Genomic DNA, 20469 nt, shown 5'->3' with positions numbered 1-20469 from the left:
CAGGCAAGTGGCCCGTGAGAAAGGGAGGCGGTGCTGTCTCGAAGACCAAGAACCAGGGCTGTGGCGCTGACACGCAGCCCCCTTTCCAGCTCTGCCAGATGGAGGACTGGGGACTCAGACCGGCAGGCAGGACTGTGGTTTCGCCCTCCCGGCTGCCCAGTGACCGGGGCCCGAGATCACAGCAGCCCAGGAGGCCTGCACCCTCGGGCAGGGCCTCGGCGTGGTCAGGTAGCCCCACGCGCCCACCCAAGGACCCCGCCCCACCAGGCCGGCAGCACGGGACCCAAGCTGGGGATCAAGCCCAGGTGGGCTGCTCTCCGCCCAAACCGCTGCCCTCCTCACCCACCTGCGTCCCCCGCCCGGATCTGCCCGGATCCTGGACCTTGTTCAGGCGCTGCAGGCTAGGCCCACCCACCTCATCTAGAGGCTTGGGGGCGGGGCTTCTCACGCCCCGCCCCGCCCGCAAGCCCCCTTCATCACCCAGGCACAGGTGTGCCCCCGGGTTAGGTGGGTACTTGGGGGGAGAAGGGGGCTGCACCACTGGCTCAGCATCTGTTTCCTGATTTGGATCTAACTTCAACGTCTCTGCCTCTCATCCCTCCAGGCGACACCGGAAGTACAGCTGAGAAACATGGTCTTCGAGCATCACCACGTCTTTTTGAGTCTAGAAGCCACACTCAAGCTGCAGACAAGTTCTTTTCTGAGCTCTTCCCCACTGGAGCCACGACGTGAAAGCACTGCGCTCACCTAGAGAACTCGACGACCTGCTTTTCCCTTCAGACTTGACTATAAATAATTCCCTGGAAAATGAGATACGCTTTTGAAGCGCCTGTCGGACGAGAACTGCACCAGAACAGCCTTTCCACAGGCGTAAAGGACGCACGCGCACTAGGCACCTCGGGTGCGCAAGGAGGCCCCGCGCCGGGGACGCGCACACTCCCTCCTGCAGCCCTGTCCAGGCCCCGGGCACAAGGGCAAAACGGTGCAGAGGCTCCTCATAAGGAATTCCCCCAAGCAGAGAAACCCACTTTTCCACCTTACATCTCCAGGTGTTTTTGGTCCATCTTCTTGAGATTCCCATCACTCCAAGCAAAGGCCAGGTTGTAGAAAAACAATGACTTATCCCTGGGATATGGATTAAAATAGAAGAAAGATGGTCTTGACTTGAATCACTAGGAACTTTCAGATTCTGCCCGAGGCTTAAAAACTCCATTAAATCAGATGAACCGACCTCTGTGAAATACCCTTTTTCTCTGTGTTCCCCCAAACCAGCCTCTTTTCTGACCTTTCTTCCTTACGTGAAACCTGGGATCCTTCTCCTCATTTGCACCTTGGGGAGAACGGCGCCAAGATACAGGCTACCTTTAGGGACAGGTCTCCCTTCTGTCCTTGGTGAGGCAGGTGCGTGTGGATGCAGCCCAGGTTCAAGTATTTTCAAGAAAGACCATGAATTATGAACAGTGTGCAGCAACTCGGGAAGGGCCAAGGGCGCCTAAACGGGAAGCCGGGCCCGCAGGGCGTGTACATGTGTGCATGCGGCTTCTCAAACAGGCCGCACGCCCGTGACAAACAGGAAGTCACCGGCGATGGCAACTGACCTTCCCCCTTTCGGTGTCACGATCATCGATTTCCTCTGAAAAACTGCTAGTGATTAGTTCTGATGCTTCAAAAAACTTAAAAAGAGAATGTAAGTCTCCCACTTCCAACTAACAAAACATAGTGAGCCTGCCTGCCTGGTCAGTGTAGACGCTTGAGACCTGGACTGTGAGCAAGTCGGTCACCCTGACCTTCCATTAACTGGACACCTGTTCAAGGCAAGAGCCAGCCAGAGGGGGTGGACCTGGGGGGCCTGAGGACAACCCCTGTCCTCTGAGGGATGGCCCCTGTGCTCTCTGCCCGTGTGGGGAAGACGTGGAACGGACTGAACCCGAGTGGGAGAGGGAATAAAAGCTACCAACAAAAGCGGAAAGTGCAAGGTATTTATTTATTAACACATCTTTCAAATTACAATACAGTTCAAAACACATTTCTTGGCATGGAATCACACAGATGATACACACAGATACATTTTTTCCAACTATGTCACAACTGTTCTTCACACATATTCCTGATAAAGCTGTCACAGTGATTAGCACAAAGTGGAAAACGGGGTAAAACAAGGCAACATCCCCGCCCGCAAACGTGAGTGGTGCGCTGGGTGGAGACACGGAGCAGATCACCCAGAAGAAAGCCACTCGCTCAGCTCTTGATCTCTCAATCCCAGTGTGCGCCCCACAAACACAGCTGCAGACGCCGCGCCGAGCCGGCCCAGGCTAGCTCGCGGCACTTAGCAATACGCTTAGGAAGGATCACAGCCAGCCAGAGCGGCGACAGAGCCCAACGGGCCGTCACCTCCCAGCGGAAGAAGAGGCGCGCTACCACTAACACTGACGCATGCAAGAGAGGTCCTGCAAAAGGAGAGGGGAAGGAACAGAGGGCTGGTTAGTGCGCCGGGCATGGCCCGGCCTCCACGGGGCACCGCCCCCGGGGGAGACTGCAAACAACAGAACCCAGAGGTTACTCTCGCCAGCCGGAGACCTGGGGGAACAAACCGAGAGTCAGACCTGTCAAAGCAAAGGTTGAGACGACGCAGCACAGGCAACTCGCGATAGCAGAGCGGAACTCTGAACGCCAACACGGGACAGCATGGCCAAGACGGAGTCACCAGCAGCGGCGGGAGGAGAGAACGGTCAGCCGGCAATGCAAGTGAGAGAAGGGCATGCTTCTGAGGACGGTGGGGGTGGGCGTGGCAGGGAGCCCCGAGGGAAGGAAGGGGTGCGCAGGCGGCTTGGCTGACGGGGCCCAGACACTCTGCAGCAGGAGCAAGGCCAGACTGGGAGCCCAGCAGAGAGAACCAGCTCAGAAATGGAAAGGGAAAAAGAAAATCAGATTTCAGGCTGTGCTGCTGGTGAACCTGAAAATTAAACAGCAGAATTAAAGCCTCAGAGTTAAAATCCTCACAGAGGAAAAAACAATTCTGGATCCCACGCCTGTGAAAAGCAAAGCTGAGTTATCAAAACAAGCGGTTATTTGCTCTTCGGTCAATAGTTATAAATGTGTGTCGTATAAATGTTGCTTTAAAAACATAAATTATATACCCTGAGACAATACTGCAGAGAGCACAGAACTTAAGACAGTCCTTTAAAAATCAGGTTCCATTACGTGCCCTTAAAATGAAAAATAGTTTAAAAGAAAATCAGGCTAGAAGAATGTCAAGAGGTCTACTTTCTAGAGTATATTAAACTACTAAATACAGAATATGTTAAAACAGTACATCTGTTTGTCTACTCTGTGGAAAGTTATTAAAATTCAAAGACTACAATCATATTTCTTTTTAAAGGCCTGTATTTTTCTACATACCTTTCAAAATTAGTAAGATAAAGCACCAACAGGAAGGCCTTTTTACATTTTAGTTGGTTAAAAGTGAAAGCAAGAAGCAACTTCTCACTAAAAATACCTGTTCTGCCTGCTCATCTTAATGAAAAGACTTCCTAACAAAAATACAGCACAGAAAAGAGAGCTAAGATTTTTTTGCACATTTTCTAAAAAGAGCAGGTTTTTACACGTGTAAAACCAAAGACCCTTCCCCACCAAACACTACCAGCAGGTATACCCGGGATCCAATATGAATCACTGAGTTGCTTGGTTCCAGGACAAAGAACCATGGGCCCTTTAAATGAGGAAAATTAAACAGGTTGCAAAAAAACCTTACACAAAATCCTTAGGATTTAATAGTAAGTCAAGGCTCACTGCCTTTGCAGAGTTCATATTTACCGATGTCCAAAACACCACATCATTCACATGATTTAAAAAGAGGTGAAAAGGCTAATTTAAATGCTCATTAAGTACAGCAGAATATCTACATTCTCCCTGTAACGGATGTAATTCCTATGGCTTCCTCCAAGGGGAGAGGGGTGTCTCCTGGTCCCATTTTGTATCATCCACCCCTTCCATTAGTTAATCCCCTTTCAGAATACTGTCACTTAGAAAAACCTGTAAAAAAATCAACCATGCCTTTCAAGCACCCCACCCCCTCCCAACCAACGTAGACAAAGGAGCTGGGGGGTGGGGGTGGGGAGGCCGGGACAGCACGCAGGTGGGGGCGTGGTCTGTCTGACCCCGAGGGTGGAAGTAGGGCTCCCGGTGGGGTGCAGCCGGCGGGGGGGGGCACGCTGCCACTCCAGGGTCTGGGGGCCGGAAGCCAGGGGGCTCGGGGGCTCCACACCTCACGCGTGGCTCTAGGCGCTCTGCACAGACCTCGACCAAAACCTGACTGTCCTCATCAGGGTCCCTGGCAGCCAATGGTCCATAAGCACACTGAGCTTACCTTCAATTAAACAACAGAGAAATTAAAAAACAAACAACAACAAAAACTACAAAAGATAAAAAAAAAAGGAAGGAAGTGACAGGTTCTCAGAACAACTTGGCCCTAAGTCTCCTCTCCCCTCCAGACCAGCCAGCCAGGCCTCCTCTCGCCCACCAGCTCTGCGGTCCACTGCGTGCAAGGTGCGGCCCTGGCGTGGCGGTCGCTGTGACCACTGCCCGCCCGCCCACGGCTGCCCGCCCGCCCCAGCTGACTCCTCCTCAGCGCCGGGCGTCAGGACCTGGCTCCTGGCCGATCCTGCGTGCTCCAGCTCCCTTCACTCCATCCTGTCCTTCTTCACCCTGGTCACCTCTCCCAGCCTCCCTCCAGCGACAAAGTCCACTTGCATCATTTAGCAAAACGCCCTTAAAAAAAAAAAAGAGAGACCCCTGAGTGCAGAATCTACAGCTCTGCCACAATTCAGAAACGCTACAGAACTAAGCACAAACAATTGTTCATTCAGGACCTTTTACAAATCATGAGGAGACCCCAGTCAGAAACAGTTTCGATGAAGCCCCCCGCCCCGCTCCCCACCCCCCACTGCGGAGAGGCACAGGCCCTACTGAGGGTGCTGCCCGGCCAGAAAGGGCGGAACCCTCAACAATGCTTTCGGAAAAAAAGAGCTGGTATTTCTCCTTTAGAAGGGCATCATGTAAGACTTAACAGATGTGGCCAGACCAACGGAAATGCAAGGTTATGCTCAGTAAGTAGCTAAGTGAACTTATATTACAGCATTAAAATCAAAACAAGATAATGCGAAAAGAAAGGGTACCTGAGCTCCACATAATCGCTACTGTCTTTACCTTATGAGATATAATGATATTTACTGGCTTCTTGAATTTGTGAACAAATAATACACAGATCAGGATAAATGTATTGACTTACTACCATCTTTATAAAAATCGAATATACACACAAACACATCAACATGGAACTGTATCCATTAAACTTTGATAAGACAACACAAAAGAACTAACAAATAGCTACGATGTTGCTGGATTGAAAGCACTTCCAATAACGTTTTAATTTTAAAAGGTCCATATTTACATAGTGTGTTAACTGCTTCTGCATCTCACTTTAAATGCATGATAAATAAAGAACAAAGATAATGGTTGCAACAGATCTTCCCAGAGGGTTCAGCGTGCGGTGGTCTGACGGCACTGCACTGCACGAGGTGGGAACAGCGCTCCCTCTAACTCTGCTTCCTTCCTTTCCCAGTTTCCTCAAGGAAACTGAGGCTGCGTCCCCAGGCCTGGCTGGCTCTGACAGCCCATGCCCACGGGCTGTGCGTCTCAGGAGGCGACCATGGGGAGCCTCTCTAACCAGGCCTTGATGGAAGGCCTGGCCAACTTGGCCAATGGCCATTCAAGAACATTCTATCCAGAGAAAGCATGTTCCGGGTGTGTGCAGACAGTTACAGATGCACACATGTCCCAGGGCACCATGTCAGGCTCAGACAACACAGAAGCAGACCTTAGGGTAGCTATGAGGTCCGCCGTGAACAAAGGTGCACAAACAGGATTCGTTTGTTATCACTAACTAGAAAAAAGTATGCCTAGCTACATTATGGAGACAAAGAGCAGATTTTTAGCTTCCAAGTCACAGCACGCTCAGACTGTTTCCAACAGTGGTAAAATCGGTAGGCTCACTGCGTCATCAAGCCCTCAGCAAGCCCCTTAACTGTGAGCCTCCTGCCGCCCAGGGAGGGGAGATGGCCTGGACCCCCCTGCCTGCCACCTGCAGAACCCCACGTGCAGCTTCAACCAGCTCTCCGTGGACTGAGCCACACGAGCCATGCTCGTGTGACACCTGCATCTACTTGTAAAGACGGGCGGGGGGGCGGGCGCGCCAGTGGCCAGACGCTCCACTGGAGCACCTGGGGCCAGGCAGGTACAACCACCAGCCCCCACGGGTGAGGCAGGGCTTTCTGGAGCGTGGGTGGCCAGGCGTGCCCAGCGAGAGGTAACCTACAAGTGCCTACAGCTTCGTGTAGCCGCAGCCTCTGAGCAGCGGCTATCCGCACCCACCTTCACGTTGCAGGCTCCCTCCTACACGTGGCGCACTGTGGAGTCAGCGCTACAGAGGCTCGCGGGTCTCAACACTCCCCTCCAGTTCTGGTGACTTAATTTGAAAAACATAAAATTTCAACTGTGAAAACAAGAAGATACAAAATCACATGACCTGTGTCTCAGCTCCCCACGAGGAGGCTGAGAAAGTGGCGCCCCGCTGAGGGGTCTCGCTGTGCTGACTAGGGGCGCTAACCAGCAACAGGCATCTGTTTCCCTTAATTCTACTAATAAATGTGACAGGAAATCTTAGGTATAAAATTCAGCTAAAAAGTCTGAGTATGCCCCAGTTACCATTTGCTCCAACAGTTCAGGCCATGTTAGAATAAACCCAAACAGTGAGACTCCTTCATGAGCACAAATACATTAAGGCACTTTTGTCATCGTTTGCCCAGAACGGATTTTACTGAAGATGACTTTACGGGGAGCAAGCATCTCACCTGAATGAAGCTAACCCGCGTCCCAGAGCCGCCCGCCCACACGCCCGTGCAAACAGCCCTCTGCTCTGGGGTCCACTGAAGGACAACACAGCCCTGCTCAAAAGGCCTTCAAAGAAGAAAACGCTCGTCACAGCAACGATAACCAGGTTTCTCAACAGAGTCACGTTATGTATCACAGAGCCGGTGACGTGACTATGCCTCTTGGGGCTGTGTCTAAAAAGGGGAAAAAACCAAACACGCCCTTTCAAGCTTCCGGCTGGCCTACCCTCACCCAGTGGGGCCCCTAACCTGCGCTCAGCCCGGGCGGGCTCACACCGGTACCCACCAGCATCTCCGTGCTCTCTGGGCAGCGTGGAGAGAGGGGCGTTCCCTCTGGAACTGGGTGTATACAGCTGACGCTCTGGGAATATTTACAAGAAGCAGAATCTGCCGCACCCCTGACACCACTCCCAACCACCCACATACCCTGCTTCCCAGGATATCACCACCCGAATTTGCCTCTGCGTGTTCACAAGAGCCCTGGAGGGCCTTCTGAGAAAGGAGCGTGCGTGGAGCCGGGTGAGGAGACACTCGTCTAGCCTGCACTGAAGATAAGTGCAACCATTATCAAATGTTCTTTGCTGTGAAAAATGCTGAGAACCTGTGACGGTGATGGTCTCTCCTGACTCTACGTCACTGGGATCGATCAGACAGTAAGATCACAAAGAACAACGTCTACATGCATCGTAAGCACTTGGAAAACAAAAGAAAATGGAACTGTAGTTCTTTGTGGTGCCAACAGAACGTGAACGCTCTAACAGCGACTCGAGTCTGCCACGTCCCGCAAGTCTAGCTCTTCTGGAATCGGTGCTGAGCCATCGGGCGCCTTGGACAACGGCCTGGCAGGGCTGTGGACGGAGAGACGGCTCGTGGGGCCTCTGCGCGCAGCTCCGGAGGAGTTCCACAGTGTGTGTGCGGCGTCCCGGTCAGCCCGTCCGCAGTGGTCACTCGACAATCAGGGCCACGTTTATGTGGGACAGGTCTATCATGTGCCTGCGGGAGGTGGCACAGCGCGCACATGAAGCCCCCCCGCCCCCCGCGGACCCGGGGGACCGCCCATGGCACACTCCGCAACGTGTCCTGCAGCCGGCCCACCCCCCCTGGCCCCAGGGACTCCACGCTACCTGTGGAACTTCTGCTGGAACGCCAACGCGTGTGCTGGCTCCTTGAACTTCGCTATGGCTTTCCGCTGCTGGGGGAGCATCTGCAAGCTCTGAAGGAAGAGGACAGAAGCGCGTCAGAGCCAAGCTGTGCACCAACGTACATGCTGGTCCACTGGGGTTAATACGAGGTTCCAGTCCAGGCAGATCGCAGGTCCCTGAAACAAACTAGCTAATCCGAGCTCCCTGTCCAGATGGCCCCGTGCCTGCCCTAAGCAGCACTCAGCACCCTCCAGGCCTGGTGTGAAGACCTTCCTTCATTCGCCCGTCAGCTGCCCCCGCTTCCCTCCACCTGCTCACGCAGACCTGGGGCAGTCCTTGGAGACTCCCTTCCCATCAGGCGACGTTCCCTGGGCCCCGCTCACACAGGAGACGCAGCCAGCCAGGGGCCCGGGGCGGAGGGGCAGCGCTCCCCCGAGGACCACTGGGGCAGACCCAGGTCCTCACACAGAGCAGGACTGCCAGCCGGGGGGGCTGGGACCGGGGCAGCCCTCAGCCCCGTCTGCTCACTCTGCACTTTACAATGTCGGGGGGCATGAAGCGGCACCTTAAACTGAATCTTAGGATGTGAAACACCACTTCCGAGGCTACTCTCCGGAGTGAAGACCAGAGGCATGTGTGGAGCGGACGGATCCATCTATCGAGGAGACCAGTGCCAGGACCGTGAACGGACAGTTGGTCCTCACGCCTGCCCCAAGGATGAGGGCAGCTCTGTGCTCCCCGGGAGCCTGCGGACAGAGCACTCTAGAATTTGGGAGGGACGTGCCGAAGGAGGACTCAGATTTCTCAGCCAGCCCACTCTCTGGAGTCTGATCCTTCTCAAGCATTTTGGTGACTTGCCACGTGTGTCTGGGGCAGTGAGCAAAGTGTCCGGTGAGGAGGGGGCGGCGGAGACCTTGCTCCCGGGAGGACCCGACCCGAGGAAGCCGCACAGGACGCGGTGGCCGAGAACCGTCTGCCGTGTCTGGGCTACTGTCCCGCAAAGTACAGCAGCCAGAAACAACCAACAGTAACACACCACCCTCTACAAGGGTTTACACGTGTGGTGGTTTCATTTTAAAGCACTTGTTCAAAGACTTCCAACAGAAGTACCTAGCCAAAACATCAATTCTCTGAAATACATTCAAAAAGATATGCTGTGGCACTCTCCATTCTCATAAGCACAGAACTTCCACGAGTAAGCACGATGAGGAGAGCACCAAGGAAACACTTTTTCCAAAAAGTTACTCTTCGGTGCTTACCCAGAAATAAACTCTCCAGTGTTCAGCTGACGCGGCACCAAGGTTCACACCAGCCCCGCGGAGGGGCGGTCAGCTCACCCGGCACGCCACCAGGCGACCCTGACCAGCACCAGGACCAGGACCCCGGGAGGCAGGGCGGCCACCAGCAGGCTCGTCTGCCTGGTCTCCTGACGTGAGCTGAGCAAATACCAGATTTACCTCTTCTGTCAGATACAAAACCCAGGAGCAGAAGAATTTTCTTGAAAATTTCACTGATCACTAAGTTCACTGGACAAAGTGAAGTCGCTCAGTCGCGTCCGATCGTCGGGACCCTGTGGACTGCAGCCCACCAGACTCCTCTGTCCATGGGATTCTCCAGGCAGGAATGCTGGAGTGGGCAGCCATTTCCTTCTACAAGTAAAGCTGGACAAGCAAAGCTCAACAGCCTGGTCTTTAACCAGTGCCATCAACTAATGTCTCTGGGACACACTGGGAGCACACAGCCTTCCCGGCCTCTGAAACCCCACTTGAATTACTCGACAGAGACCTGCCAGCCCAGCTTTCAGCACACACCCACTCTGTCTTCTCCTCCAAGCACTTCCAGCTGCTGACACTAAAGAGCTGCCCCCGAAGAGAAGAGGCAAGAGGAAGCACCGTGCTGTCCCGGGACCCGTGGAGCCCCATGGAGCCCCGAGGGGAGCGTGGTAGGAGCTGTCCTCCGGTCATGAGGACAGCCCCGCATCGCAGCAGATGCCCCGTCAGGCCCGCCTCCTGACTCACGCCACGCGGCTGCAGTGCTCAAGGGCACCGGGCACAGCTTCGTGCCAACTGCTGCCAGCACCACGGCAGTTCTCAGCACAAGAACCACAGCTCACCTAGACTTATTCTATCGAAAACTACAAAAATCACTCAATTTGCAACAGACAAGGAAAACTTAAATTTGTTATGATGGCACAAATAATTATCCGCATTCTCCGATTCAGAGATGGAATCTGGATTTTGAAAACACCATGCTCCTCTTCTGAGAAAAAGCATGTTGAGACTGTATTTCCTCTGGGTGACTTCACAATGTGGAATGAAGTATGATGCTTCTTGTTTATCACTTATCATATAAAATGGTATCTGAGCTAAGAAGATTTGTTTCTCTGTATCTACCTGGTTTAAAGCTCAATTTGACTGAGAAAATATCAATCAAAAGACCTAAACTTTCAATGAAATTCTTAAATCACAGGAGTGAGCTGCTTCTCAACAGTCAACACAAGCAGTAAGAACACCATCTTAAAATCTGTTTTCTGTTCCCCTTATTGACATTTCTGCACTTTTTCCCCAAAATACAGAGGCTATTTTCAGATAAAAGATTAATAAACTGCCAAAACTGTCAATATTTAACCATTTCTGACCTACCAAAATGACAAATATTAGTGATCACTCTACTGGGAAGAGAGAAAAAGATACCGTGTACTATAAACTAAAAGGCATGCATTATGACCACCAGTTTCCACTCTGAAAATACGTCCTGCAAATCAGCAGCCCATTTCCAAATAAGTAAGCACTTTAATTCACCCAGAACGAACTGAGAGCTAAAATCTGTCTCCATTCTATACTCTCTGACCCTACCCAGCTGCCCCACAAATACCTGCCTGGCCCATGGAGACAGGCTAACTTGCGCAGCCCACCCAGGTTTACTTTTATTTTACAGAGACAGCTGCAGACAAGTCCCGAGAACACCTGTGCTGCTGTAAACAGCGGAACACAAGCCACGATGCCCTTCTCGTGGCGGCTTCCTGCGTGTATATTCAGTGACCCCCGGACTGAACCGCCACAAGCACTGCAGGGACAGCAGAGAGTTTAAGGCCAGAAAACTGTCCATGCTGTTCTGGGCCTCTTTTCCCTGTTTAGGGAAAGTTCCTCCTCTTTCTAGGAAGAGCCTGAGTTCGCGTCTGTGCGTATGAATAAATGACAGTGTTGGGGGGACTCTGAAGTGAACCTGCCATCCTGAAAATCACTTAAACTACTCTCCCTACTCTGGCCAACAGTTCCCAGCACCTTCAGGAACTGACCTGAAGCCAAAACTGACGCTGATATTTGGTGTTTTAGACACACACAAAACTGCTCAAACAGGGCCCCAGGTATAAATCACCAGATTTATACTGACAATGGTCCCTGGGGAGGCCGGGCCTCACAGGCAGCTGTGGGCCCCCTGGAACGTGCCGGGGCAGCAGGCCTGCCCCCATTCCAGCTCTCCTCCCTGTGCCCGCAGCTGGGCTGGAGTACAGGGACACCACCCTCTTCATTCTGCATGGGTCGCCTGGCCCTCTCGCTGGCGATGGGCGTTTGGAACAGCGACTCTGGTCTCACATAGCTCGGCCACATGCTGCTTCCTCTTCACATTCACACGAGATGTGGTCTCGATGCCAAGTCTGTGTCTTTTCCTCAATTCCAATGTCTGGGCTTCCTCTCACCCAAAGCATAAGCACTGTTCCTTCTGCTCTGACACAGTTGAGAGACACTGAGGCTCCCCTTCTGCTCTCATCTCCATCTTGTACAAACTTACCCTACAGATCACAGCCCTCAGGTTACCACGCGCTCTGCCTGGAATCCTCTTTTTTGGGAGAATTATTTACAATAGTGTTTTCAGAACTGTGTGTGGGAGCCTCCGGTTAACAATTTTCCCATCAAAGTTTCAGATCATGTGGCCACGCGGGTTTTCTTTAAAGCTCAAAACATCAGTGTGGGGAACGTCTACAGTTCTCCTGAATAGTCAACTGGAAGGAGTGATGCTGAGGCTGAAGCTCCAACACTCTGGCCACCTCATATGAAGAACTGACTCACTAGAAAAGACCCTGATGCTAGGAAAGATTGAAGGCAGGAAGAGAAGGGTACGACAGAGGATGACATGGTTGGATGGCATCACTGACTCAATGGACATTGAGTCTGAGCAAGCTCCGGGAGGTGGTGATGGACAGGGAGGCCTGACGTGATGCAGTCCATGGGGCCGCAAAGAGCTGGACACGACTGAGTGGGTGAACAGCACATTTAACTACGTGTTTTCTTCCCCAAATGTCCTCAACTTCAGAATGATTGAACTGCTTCCACTGAGATCCTGACTTCCTCCAGGTCACCCCAGATACTCCTGGTCCGTCAAAACCAGACACGGCAGGCAGGAGGGCTCCTCACAAGAGCTGAGACGCTCCAACACAATCCCACCTCACACGATGGCTCCAAGGGGCTCCTCCTCACCGGGTAACCCAAGATAGCCCCAGAACAAGGACTTCCCCAATACCTGCACCCTGGAACAGCAGCGCTGACAGCCTGAAGCGACCCCAGAGACCTCGCGCTGGGACGACAGGCCCCTTCCGAGAGCACACGCTGTCCCTCTGCGGCGCCTGGAGGCCCCGTGTTTCTTTCCCCCACCTCCGCCATAACTCCAGGGGCAGAGGCAGAGGCAGAGACAATACATGTATTACTGTGCGGGTCCTGGGGGAAGTCCTCGGCTGGGAAGCCACACCCCAAGAAATGGCAAACTTAGGACCGAGACAGAATCCTTCTCAAAGCCCGACGCCCACTGCCCCGCTGCGTCCTGGAGGGCCCGGCAGCTGACGAGGCTCACCTGCCCACAGAGGCCCCAACCACCGCACGCCCCCGCCCAATCAGCCAGCCGCCCCGGTCTGCCCGTCCCTTCCCTAAGAGCAGGAGCCCTGGTGTGGTGGAGGGGCTGGTTAGTCCCACACCACTGCTAGCAGGCACCAGGCAGGGCCTTCTGGGTGCAGGCACTGCCACTTGCTCTCAGGGCACGTCGGTGCCAGGCGGCGCCACAGCCCAACCCACCAGAGGCTTGACATCTGCCTCTCCCGCAGCCAGGAGGCCTGGATCTCCTCACCACCCCCTTGAGCCACATCCGAGTCCTGTTATAAGCATCTTCTCACAATTTAAACGCACCAATATCAGTCTTCAGCTATCTAATGCTGGCAAAATGTCACATTAGCACTCTGTGAACACAGTGCTTACAGACCTGTGAACGCCCCTCAACACCATCCCTCGGGACTAAGACTGGCAAGGAGAGAGGGGTGCTGGCTCCTTGGGACCCTTGGGACGGCCCACAGGCCCTGCTGGGCCACCCTCGGGGGCTCCTTCCGGTGGCATTCTAAGGGCACCTGATGTAGCCATTCTTATCTCCCTGCCTACTTCTCTAATAAAAAGAAGCTCCACTTTAATAAAGTGCCCTCCATTAAACTTTAACACAGTGATTCGCTAATCATCCTTTCCAGAACAGGAGAAGGAGAAAAAATAAAAAAATAAAAGGCAAATGGAAAGATGGCCCCCAAAATGCAGAACTCAAAATTCAACTTTAAGATGGATGGAACCAAGGGGAAGTGCTTCGGCAACGTGGCCAAGCTAACTTCTGCAGGTGAGTCGCGCAGTGCTGTGAGCAGCAACGGCTCTGCCATCACGCCCTGATCCTGAGCACAGACTTGCACTCAAGGACGCACAGGAGCACCATCACGACCGTGGGGCAGGAGCGCAGCCCAGACGGCCAGAGGTCACAGGTGGACAGCAACAGCGCCACCAACTCCCGCCCCGACACGGGCCGGGAGCCAGCCAGGAGCAGCGGCCCAGGGCACAGCCTGGACTCGCCACCCACCCCATTCCACCCTGGGGTCCCACGGGGTCCCAGGCTCACTACTGAACTGTGATCTGATCCCCGGTTTTCAACTACCATTTGTTGGAGAATCTCCACTCAGGAGACCTATGTTTTTAAAAGCATCATAAGCTCTCTGACGCCAGCTGTCTTCCTGCGGATTAACCCATTCTATGATGGACTGTCCAAGAACAGCTCTCCATGGACACAAGTTTATCGTGTCTGATGACCAAGAAGCCGCTCCTCAAGAACTCAAGGATAATTTGAGGATTTCAAAAGATAATTTGTTCAGCTGGAATAAATAGTTCATGAAGTTTCTGAGCACCTGAAAAACTCCAAACACTCTAACGCTCAGGGAAAAAGTTCTGGTACCAAGTGTGCACATGAGAAAACATTCGGCTTTCTCCTCAGGGATTTTAAAGAACCACCGAGTCTTGGGAGCGAAAGATGGAGGGCACAGACCAAACGCGCAGGGTGGCGCACCTGGATGGGCCCCACCGACGTCAGCAGGCTCTTCAGCTGGGCGTCAGTGGTGGACGAGGAGAGCCCCTCCACAGACACGACGCAGGGCTGAGGCTTGCACTCCACCACCCGCAGGTTCTGCTTGTTGGGCATCAGGCGTCCCCGGCCCATCGCTCCCGCCAGGCCCCGGCCTCTCCCGTGCATGAGGACCTGGCAACGACAGAAGGAACCATTCAGGTGTAACGCTCTGGGTCTTCTCACAGCTACAAGACACAGAGTGAGCGAGTCAGTCAGAGTCCACTAAAATACACCACGAGCTACAGGGCTCTCCATAGCTTTTATCCACTGTCAGAAAAGGCTTGAATGTCCAGACAGGACCATAGCGCCCAGCACGCTCGCGTGGAGAGGGGGAGAGGGAGCGGGGCAGTCCTGGTCAGCCTGGGCATCAAGCACGGGGCCAGCTGGGCACCTTGTGCACCACCATCGGCCTGCTCACACGGGCACCCTGGACACAAAGCAGCAGCGTCACAGGCTCCAGAAACGCGCTCAGCTGACACAAAGGCTGGCTGTGCTCCCGGCCGGCGGGGGGGGGTGGTGCAGTGTCAGTGAACTTGTGTGGCACCGCCCCCGGCCAGCTCCCCATCACTGCCGGCCATGGCAGTATCCGTCCTGAAAGGCAGATTCTGCAGCAAGGGTCCCCACCCGCCCACCCCACCCAACACTCCTTGGCAGGGCTCTCAAAGCAAAACCAAAACCCCAACTACAGTGACTAAAGACCCTCAAGTGCACTATCTGTGCGTACAGCTACAGTGGGGGGGAGGGGGGGGGTGCCTTTCCTCAGGTCTTTCTCGTCATGTATCCAGGGATAACACCCAACTTAAGGAAACTCAGACTGAAACATTCTTTTTCCTTTTTTTGGAACATTCTTTAAAGCTTTGCCCCAAAGGTACGATGAGTATGACCGTGTGGGTGTCTCTTGCAGCACAGACGGACAGTTCCGCTTGCTCCTGCACCATACGGTATTTATGAGATAATACACACGAAGGGATTTAAACCTTTCAAAGACCTAGGCTGGTCTTCACACTAACATTACTCCTTAGTGTCAGCAGCAAGACCGGCAGAGGAGGGACTGGCAGGGTCAAGCGCTCCGAGGAGAACTCAGAGCAGGCGTCTGCCCTCCTCTGCTCACGTGTGCGGCTGTCGGGCAGAGAGCGGGGGCCTGGGGAGGGCTATGAAGACACTCCTCACTAGAAGTTGCACCACCACGGGACATGACGGGGCGTGGCACACGCTCCTCTCCTGGAAAGGCGGCCACGGCTCTCATCTCACGGAGTTCGGACAAGGCATGCCTCGGTGCAGAGAGAACCGCGGCCAGAGGCACTTTCTCGGGCAGGGAACTTCACCCCGAAGGCTTCCCATCTGTGAACGAGGCGCTGAGGAGGAAACACTGGAGGAGCCCCTGGAGGAGCAGCTGGGAGGGCAGGCGGCCATGCAGAGCCGCACCCAGAGTGCGCTCTGAGCTGCAGAGACAACCACACTCTGGGCTCCTGGTAAGCTCCCTGAATCGCACCGTGAAGTCAAGGGAGGGAAGCGCACCTGTGAGCACGTCAGCTTTCAAACCCAGGGACAGGGGCAGCCCTGCTCCTTGACCCAGCCTCGTCAGGCACCCCCACCAGAGCGCTCCCAGGGACGGGGCTGGGCCGCACCTTCTTGGCTGGGTGGATCCCCTGGATGCTCTTGATGCCTGGGGGGCCGGCTGCGTGCATGTGGGCCCCTACCGCAGGGTGCTGGGGCTGCTGGAGGGCCCCCTTGGTCAGCGTCACCTTCCGGGTGGGCTGCTGCCTCACTTCTGGGGCCTGAGGGAGCCGCTGAGGCTGGCCCTCCGGGTGAAAAAAGCCGTCGCTCTCTCCTCCCTGCTGAAACAGACAAGGCAGCACGCTGGTCAGTGTCTGCACATGCAAGCCTCCCTCCCCAGCATCGGTGTCCACCTCGATTAGTGCTCAACCAAGGGGCGGGACCACCCACCTGCCATCTCATGAGGGCCTAAGGAAAGGACATTCTCACCTGACAGGTGTTAGGGTTAAAGAGTCTTTATCAAATTTAAATCTAAGACCTTTAATTACTGGATCCACTCAAGAGGTCTGTAATTATTAAAGTAGGTCCTCTTTAGTTCAATGAAATACTGCTTAACTTTAAAAATAGTTCATACTTGACATGCCTTTTCCATCGTCAGGAGCATCCTTGTGAAAATCTAACAGTATACATCAGCAGTTGCTTTAAACTTTTAACTCCCCTTCAAACCTCATGGAAGTGGATCATCTTCCTGACCGCCCCTGGGCGCACCCCAGCCCGTCCTCCCTGCAGAGACAGCCCTCAACCGTGGGGCTCCCCGCAGCACCCACAGGCTGACAGCACCCAGTCATCCCTCCCCTCTGAGTCACAAGTCCCCACACGCATGCTGGCCTCCGGCTCAGTCCTGCTCGGGACAAAAAACAGACCAGCTAGGAATCCACAAAACAGTGTGAGGAAATTCTAGAGATCAGAGTCACTGGAGGCCTACACGAGCCCCCCGCGGCAGACAGGGAACCACGGGGGAAGCAGGGAGAAGAGCTGAGCACCGCGGAGCGGGGACCACAGGGCCGAGGCCAGCCACGGAGCTGGGGGTGCCACGGCCGCCGGCCCAGAAACCGGGCTCGGAGATGGAAAGGAGAAGACCCTGAACAGAAGGCATTCCGAATGAAAGTAAAAATACAGCACATCAGAATCAAGGGGCTGCAACTAAAGCAGTGACATCAAGAAGGAAAAGAGACCTAAAGTCAGTAACTTGACCTGTTACCACAAGAAACTAGGAAACCAATCCCAAAATTGAACAGAAGGAAATAAGATCACAGAGAAAAACAAGGACATAGTAAACAGAGAAATAACTGGGAAAAGTCAATCACTCCAAAAGTTGGGTTCCTGAGACCAATAAAACTGATAATCCTTTAACTAAGGAAAAGAGAAGAAAGACACAAATTGCCAAAATCAGTAATAAAAGAGGGATTATCAAAAATGGCACTTCAAAATGTAAAAGAATATTTTGAACAACTTTATATCAACAAAATCAGGGAACTTAGATGAAATGGACAAATCCCATAAAAGATGTGCTGTGTGCTAAGTCACGTCCAGCTCATTGAGACCCCATGAACTGCAGTCTGCCAGGCTCCTCTGTCCATGGCATTTTCCAGGCAAGACGCAAGATACCAAAACTGATTGAAGAAGAAAGAGAAAATCTGGAAATCTAAGAAGACACCGAATCAGTCATTAAAAACCTTCCAAAAGGAAAACCCGGGCCCAAATTGATTCTCTGGTGAATTCTATCAAATATTTAAGACAGACAGACTACCAATTCTACACAGTCTCGTTCAGAAGGCAGAAGGGGAGGAACAACTTTCAACTCATTTTTGAAGCCTGTTTTTCTGGGATACAAAAGTCAAAGACAGGAAAGAAACAAAAGCCACAGAAGAATATCTCTCATAAATAAACACATAAATATATATGTATATATATGAAAAAAATCCTCACTAAAACGTCAGCAAGCTAAATTCAGCAACAGAAAAGGATCATACACCACAGCCAAGTAAGATTTATCCCAGGAACGCAGGGTTGGTTTAACACTCAAAAACCAATTTACAGACCACATCAGTGGAGGAAAAGACCGTATGACCATCTGCACTGATACAGGAAAGGCATTCACAATGAAAACTCTCGATGAACTGGGGACAGAAGGGTCTTTTGTCAACCTGAAAAGGACATCTGCCAAAACCGAGAGCTCACACCATCCCTGGCCTGAGACTAGTCAAGGGTCTTGACCTGCACGTCGGTCACCTGGGCAGCTTTCAGATGTTACTGTTCCTGGGCTTTAGCCCAGAGCCACTCAGTCAGACTGTCCTGAGCTGGAGCCCACACAGGAACATATCTTAAGGCTCCTTCCAGGGACATCCAGCCAGGGCTAAGGACAGCTGAAGGGGAGGATGCCCCTGCATTCTGTCAGCAGGAACTGCCTAAAATGCAATCCTGTGGGGAGTTACTCCAGCCTGATGGAGAAGCACCCCCAAAGGATAAATGGAAGCCCTACGAAAGGCGGGCCAGGCCTTTCTGTGGGACTACAATCCACATAAAGTTAATGAGAAGTCTGGAAAAGCTGTGTGAAGTCTCTCCAGTTCTGTATACGCTTGAAATTTTCCTATACTAAAAAGCTGAAAATTTTTAGGATATACACACATATTCCTAATTGTTAAGAGCCAGTAATCCATTACTTATTAATTTACCTAAAATCAAATTAAAATTATGTTAGTACACGGTTCATAAATTCACTCTGCAAGGGTTAAGTTTTGCTGTTTTTTAAAACATCTTTTTTTTTTTTTTTTTTTTTTACAGGGGCGGACACATCACACTAGCCCCCAGCTCCCACCAGAGGCTGTGTCACACACACAGGAGGCACTGGGTCACTAAATTCTCCACACAGCTCAGCTCCCTAATAGTCTACTGACTGATTCTCCTCCAACTTCTACGTTTCTCACAAATGTGGATAAATGAACTGGCTGTGAATGGTCACCTCTATGGGAATGTCCTCCATTTACAGATTCCCTGGAAGCTCAAGAGAGGAGGCTGAAGTCTGTGGACAACTAAAGCATGTGCCATTCTGTGAGCGTCTAGAGAAACCAGTGATTTGCACTTTGCTGAATCTGTTTTTTGTTCACCAAGCCAAAATTTCCAGTGCGTGTAGATGGCACTGAGGTATTTACTGAATAGAAACAATAAACAGCACACCCGCATCTAAACACGAAGTGGTTCTGAATGCTCTATGCAAAAAGCCTGTACCGTCAGGATACCAGGGCAGGCCACCCGTCCCTTAGTGCAGTGAGGTGTGTGCACCAGGAAACATTCTGCCACGCTGCAGAAACCGATCATTAGCTAGTACAAGTGGCCTAAAAGGAGTGACGTCCATACATATGATGGACAATGAGGAGTACTGTCACAGAATGTATCTTTAGCAACCCAAAAGTTACTTTTATTTAAAACGAAGAGCTTGTACCAAAAGTAGGGTGTGTATGTTTTAAGGTATACACTGTATATGTGTTTGGGTGATAAATATATAATATTGTAGTGACCCGATGATTTTTAAACTAGGAATTGAGAACATAAACATTTAGTCAATAAACATTGCAAGTAATAAAAATTCTCTTTACTGCTATTTTGAGTAAGAGACTGATGATAATTCACGCCTGACAATATTAGGTCACATAAAAACCCTGAAAAACCAAGTTCTAAATTTTTATTGTCGTTTCAAGAAAGAGTTTAAAGTAGGCTTGTTTTCCATCTAAAGCTCAGAAACACAGGTAACGAGTATCACAAACGCCTCTCCGCTCAGGACCCTCTGAGATCGCCTGAAAGGACACAGGGGCCGGGTCTGAGAGCTGCGCTCCTGCGGGTCCAGGCCGGGCCTCGGGCGCTCCTTCCTCCACACGGGCCTCACCGCGGCGCCGGCATCTCGCAGGGCGGCGAGCACCCCGCCTCCGCCCTCGTGGGGAGCGCCTCCAGCCCTAAGGCTGCCCAGGCCATGGAACTGCGCTCCTTTTCTTCAGCGTTAATCGGCACTCACAGTCCTGCAACGCTCGTGAGAAGGGGAGCCCCACGCGGGCAGCGAAGCCCCACACGGGCACCAGCCACCAAGCAGCCTCAGGACGGAAGAGAGACTGAAGAGGACCCGCACAGAGCAGGCAGAGGACTTCATGAGTCAACGAGGAGCATGATACAGGGCATGATACAGGGGCAGGCAGGGATTATGACAAAAGCCCAACTGTTAGGAAACACTGCCCCCATCTGCTCACACAAGTGGGGGAGGCCCGAGCAGGCTCTAGTCACTTAGGTTCACAACAGGACAGCGTTTATGCCCCCTATAGCTACAATGAGGGAACAAACTTCCAAACAGCAGTGTCCAAGGCACTCCAGGTTCTTAATCACCAGTGTCTTGGTATCACTCACCATGCCCTACCCAG

General features: G+C 52.5%; 1 protein-coding gene across 7 annotated transcripts in view; it reads right to left on the bottom strand.

The window, feature by feature from the left end:
* Positions 1-1965: 1965 nt before the first annotated feature.
* Positions 1966-20469, bottom strand: part of RBM33 (RNA binding motif protein 33) — a 109921-nt gene continuing 91417 nt past the window's right edge. For 4 of the 7 annotated variants that reach the window (XM_043463970.1, XM_043463968.1, XM_043463969.1 and 1 more), the window contains 4 exons: positions 16135-16344; positions 14450-14638; positions 8072-8160; positions 1966-7940 (listed from right to left, as the gene is read on the bottom strand). In XM_043463970.1, coding sequence (XP_043319905.1) covers positions 7892-7940; positions 8072-8160; positions 14450-14638; positions 16135-16344 — 537 coding nt within the window. In that variant the 3' untranslated portion in view covers positions 1966-7891. The remainder of the gene's footprint in view (positions 7941-8071; positions 8161-14449; positions 14639-16134; positions 16345-20469) is intronic. The other 3 variants (XM_043463967.1, XM_043463973.1, XM_043463972.1) reach the window with 2 other exon arrangements.

This window comes from Cervus canadensis, chromosome 3 (assembly GCF_019320065.1).
Source record: "Cervus canadensis isolate Bull #8, Minnesota chromosome 3, ASM1932006v1, whole genome shotgun sequence".
NCBI lineage: Eukaryota > Metazoa > Chordata > Mammalia > Artiodactyla > Cervidae > Cervus > Cervus canadensis.
Note: the sequence above shows the minus strand (reverse complement) of the source record. Positions and strands in the feature narration are given on the sequence as shown.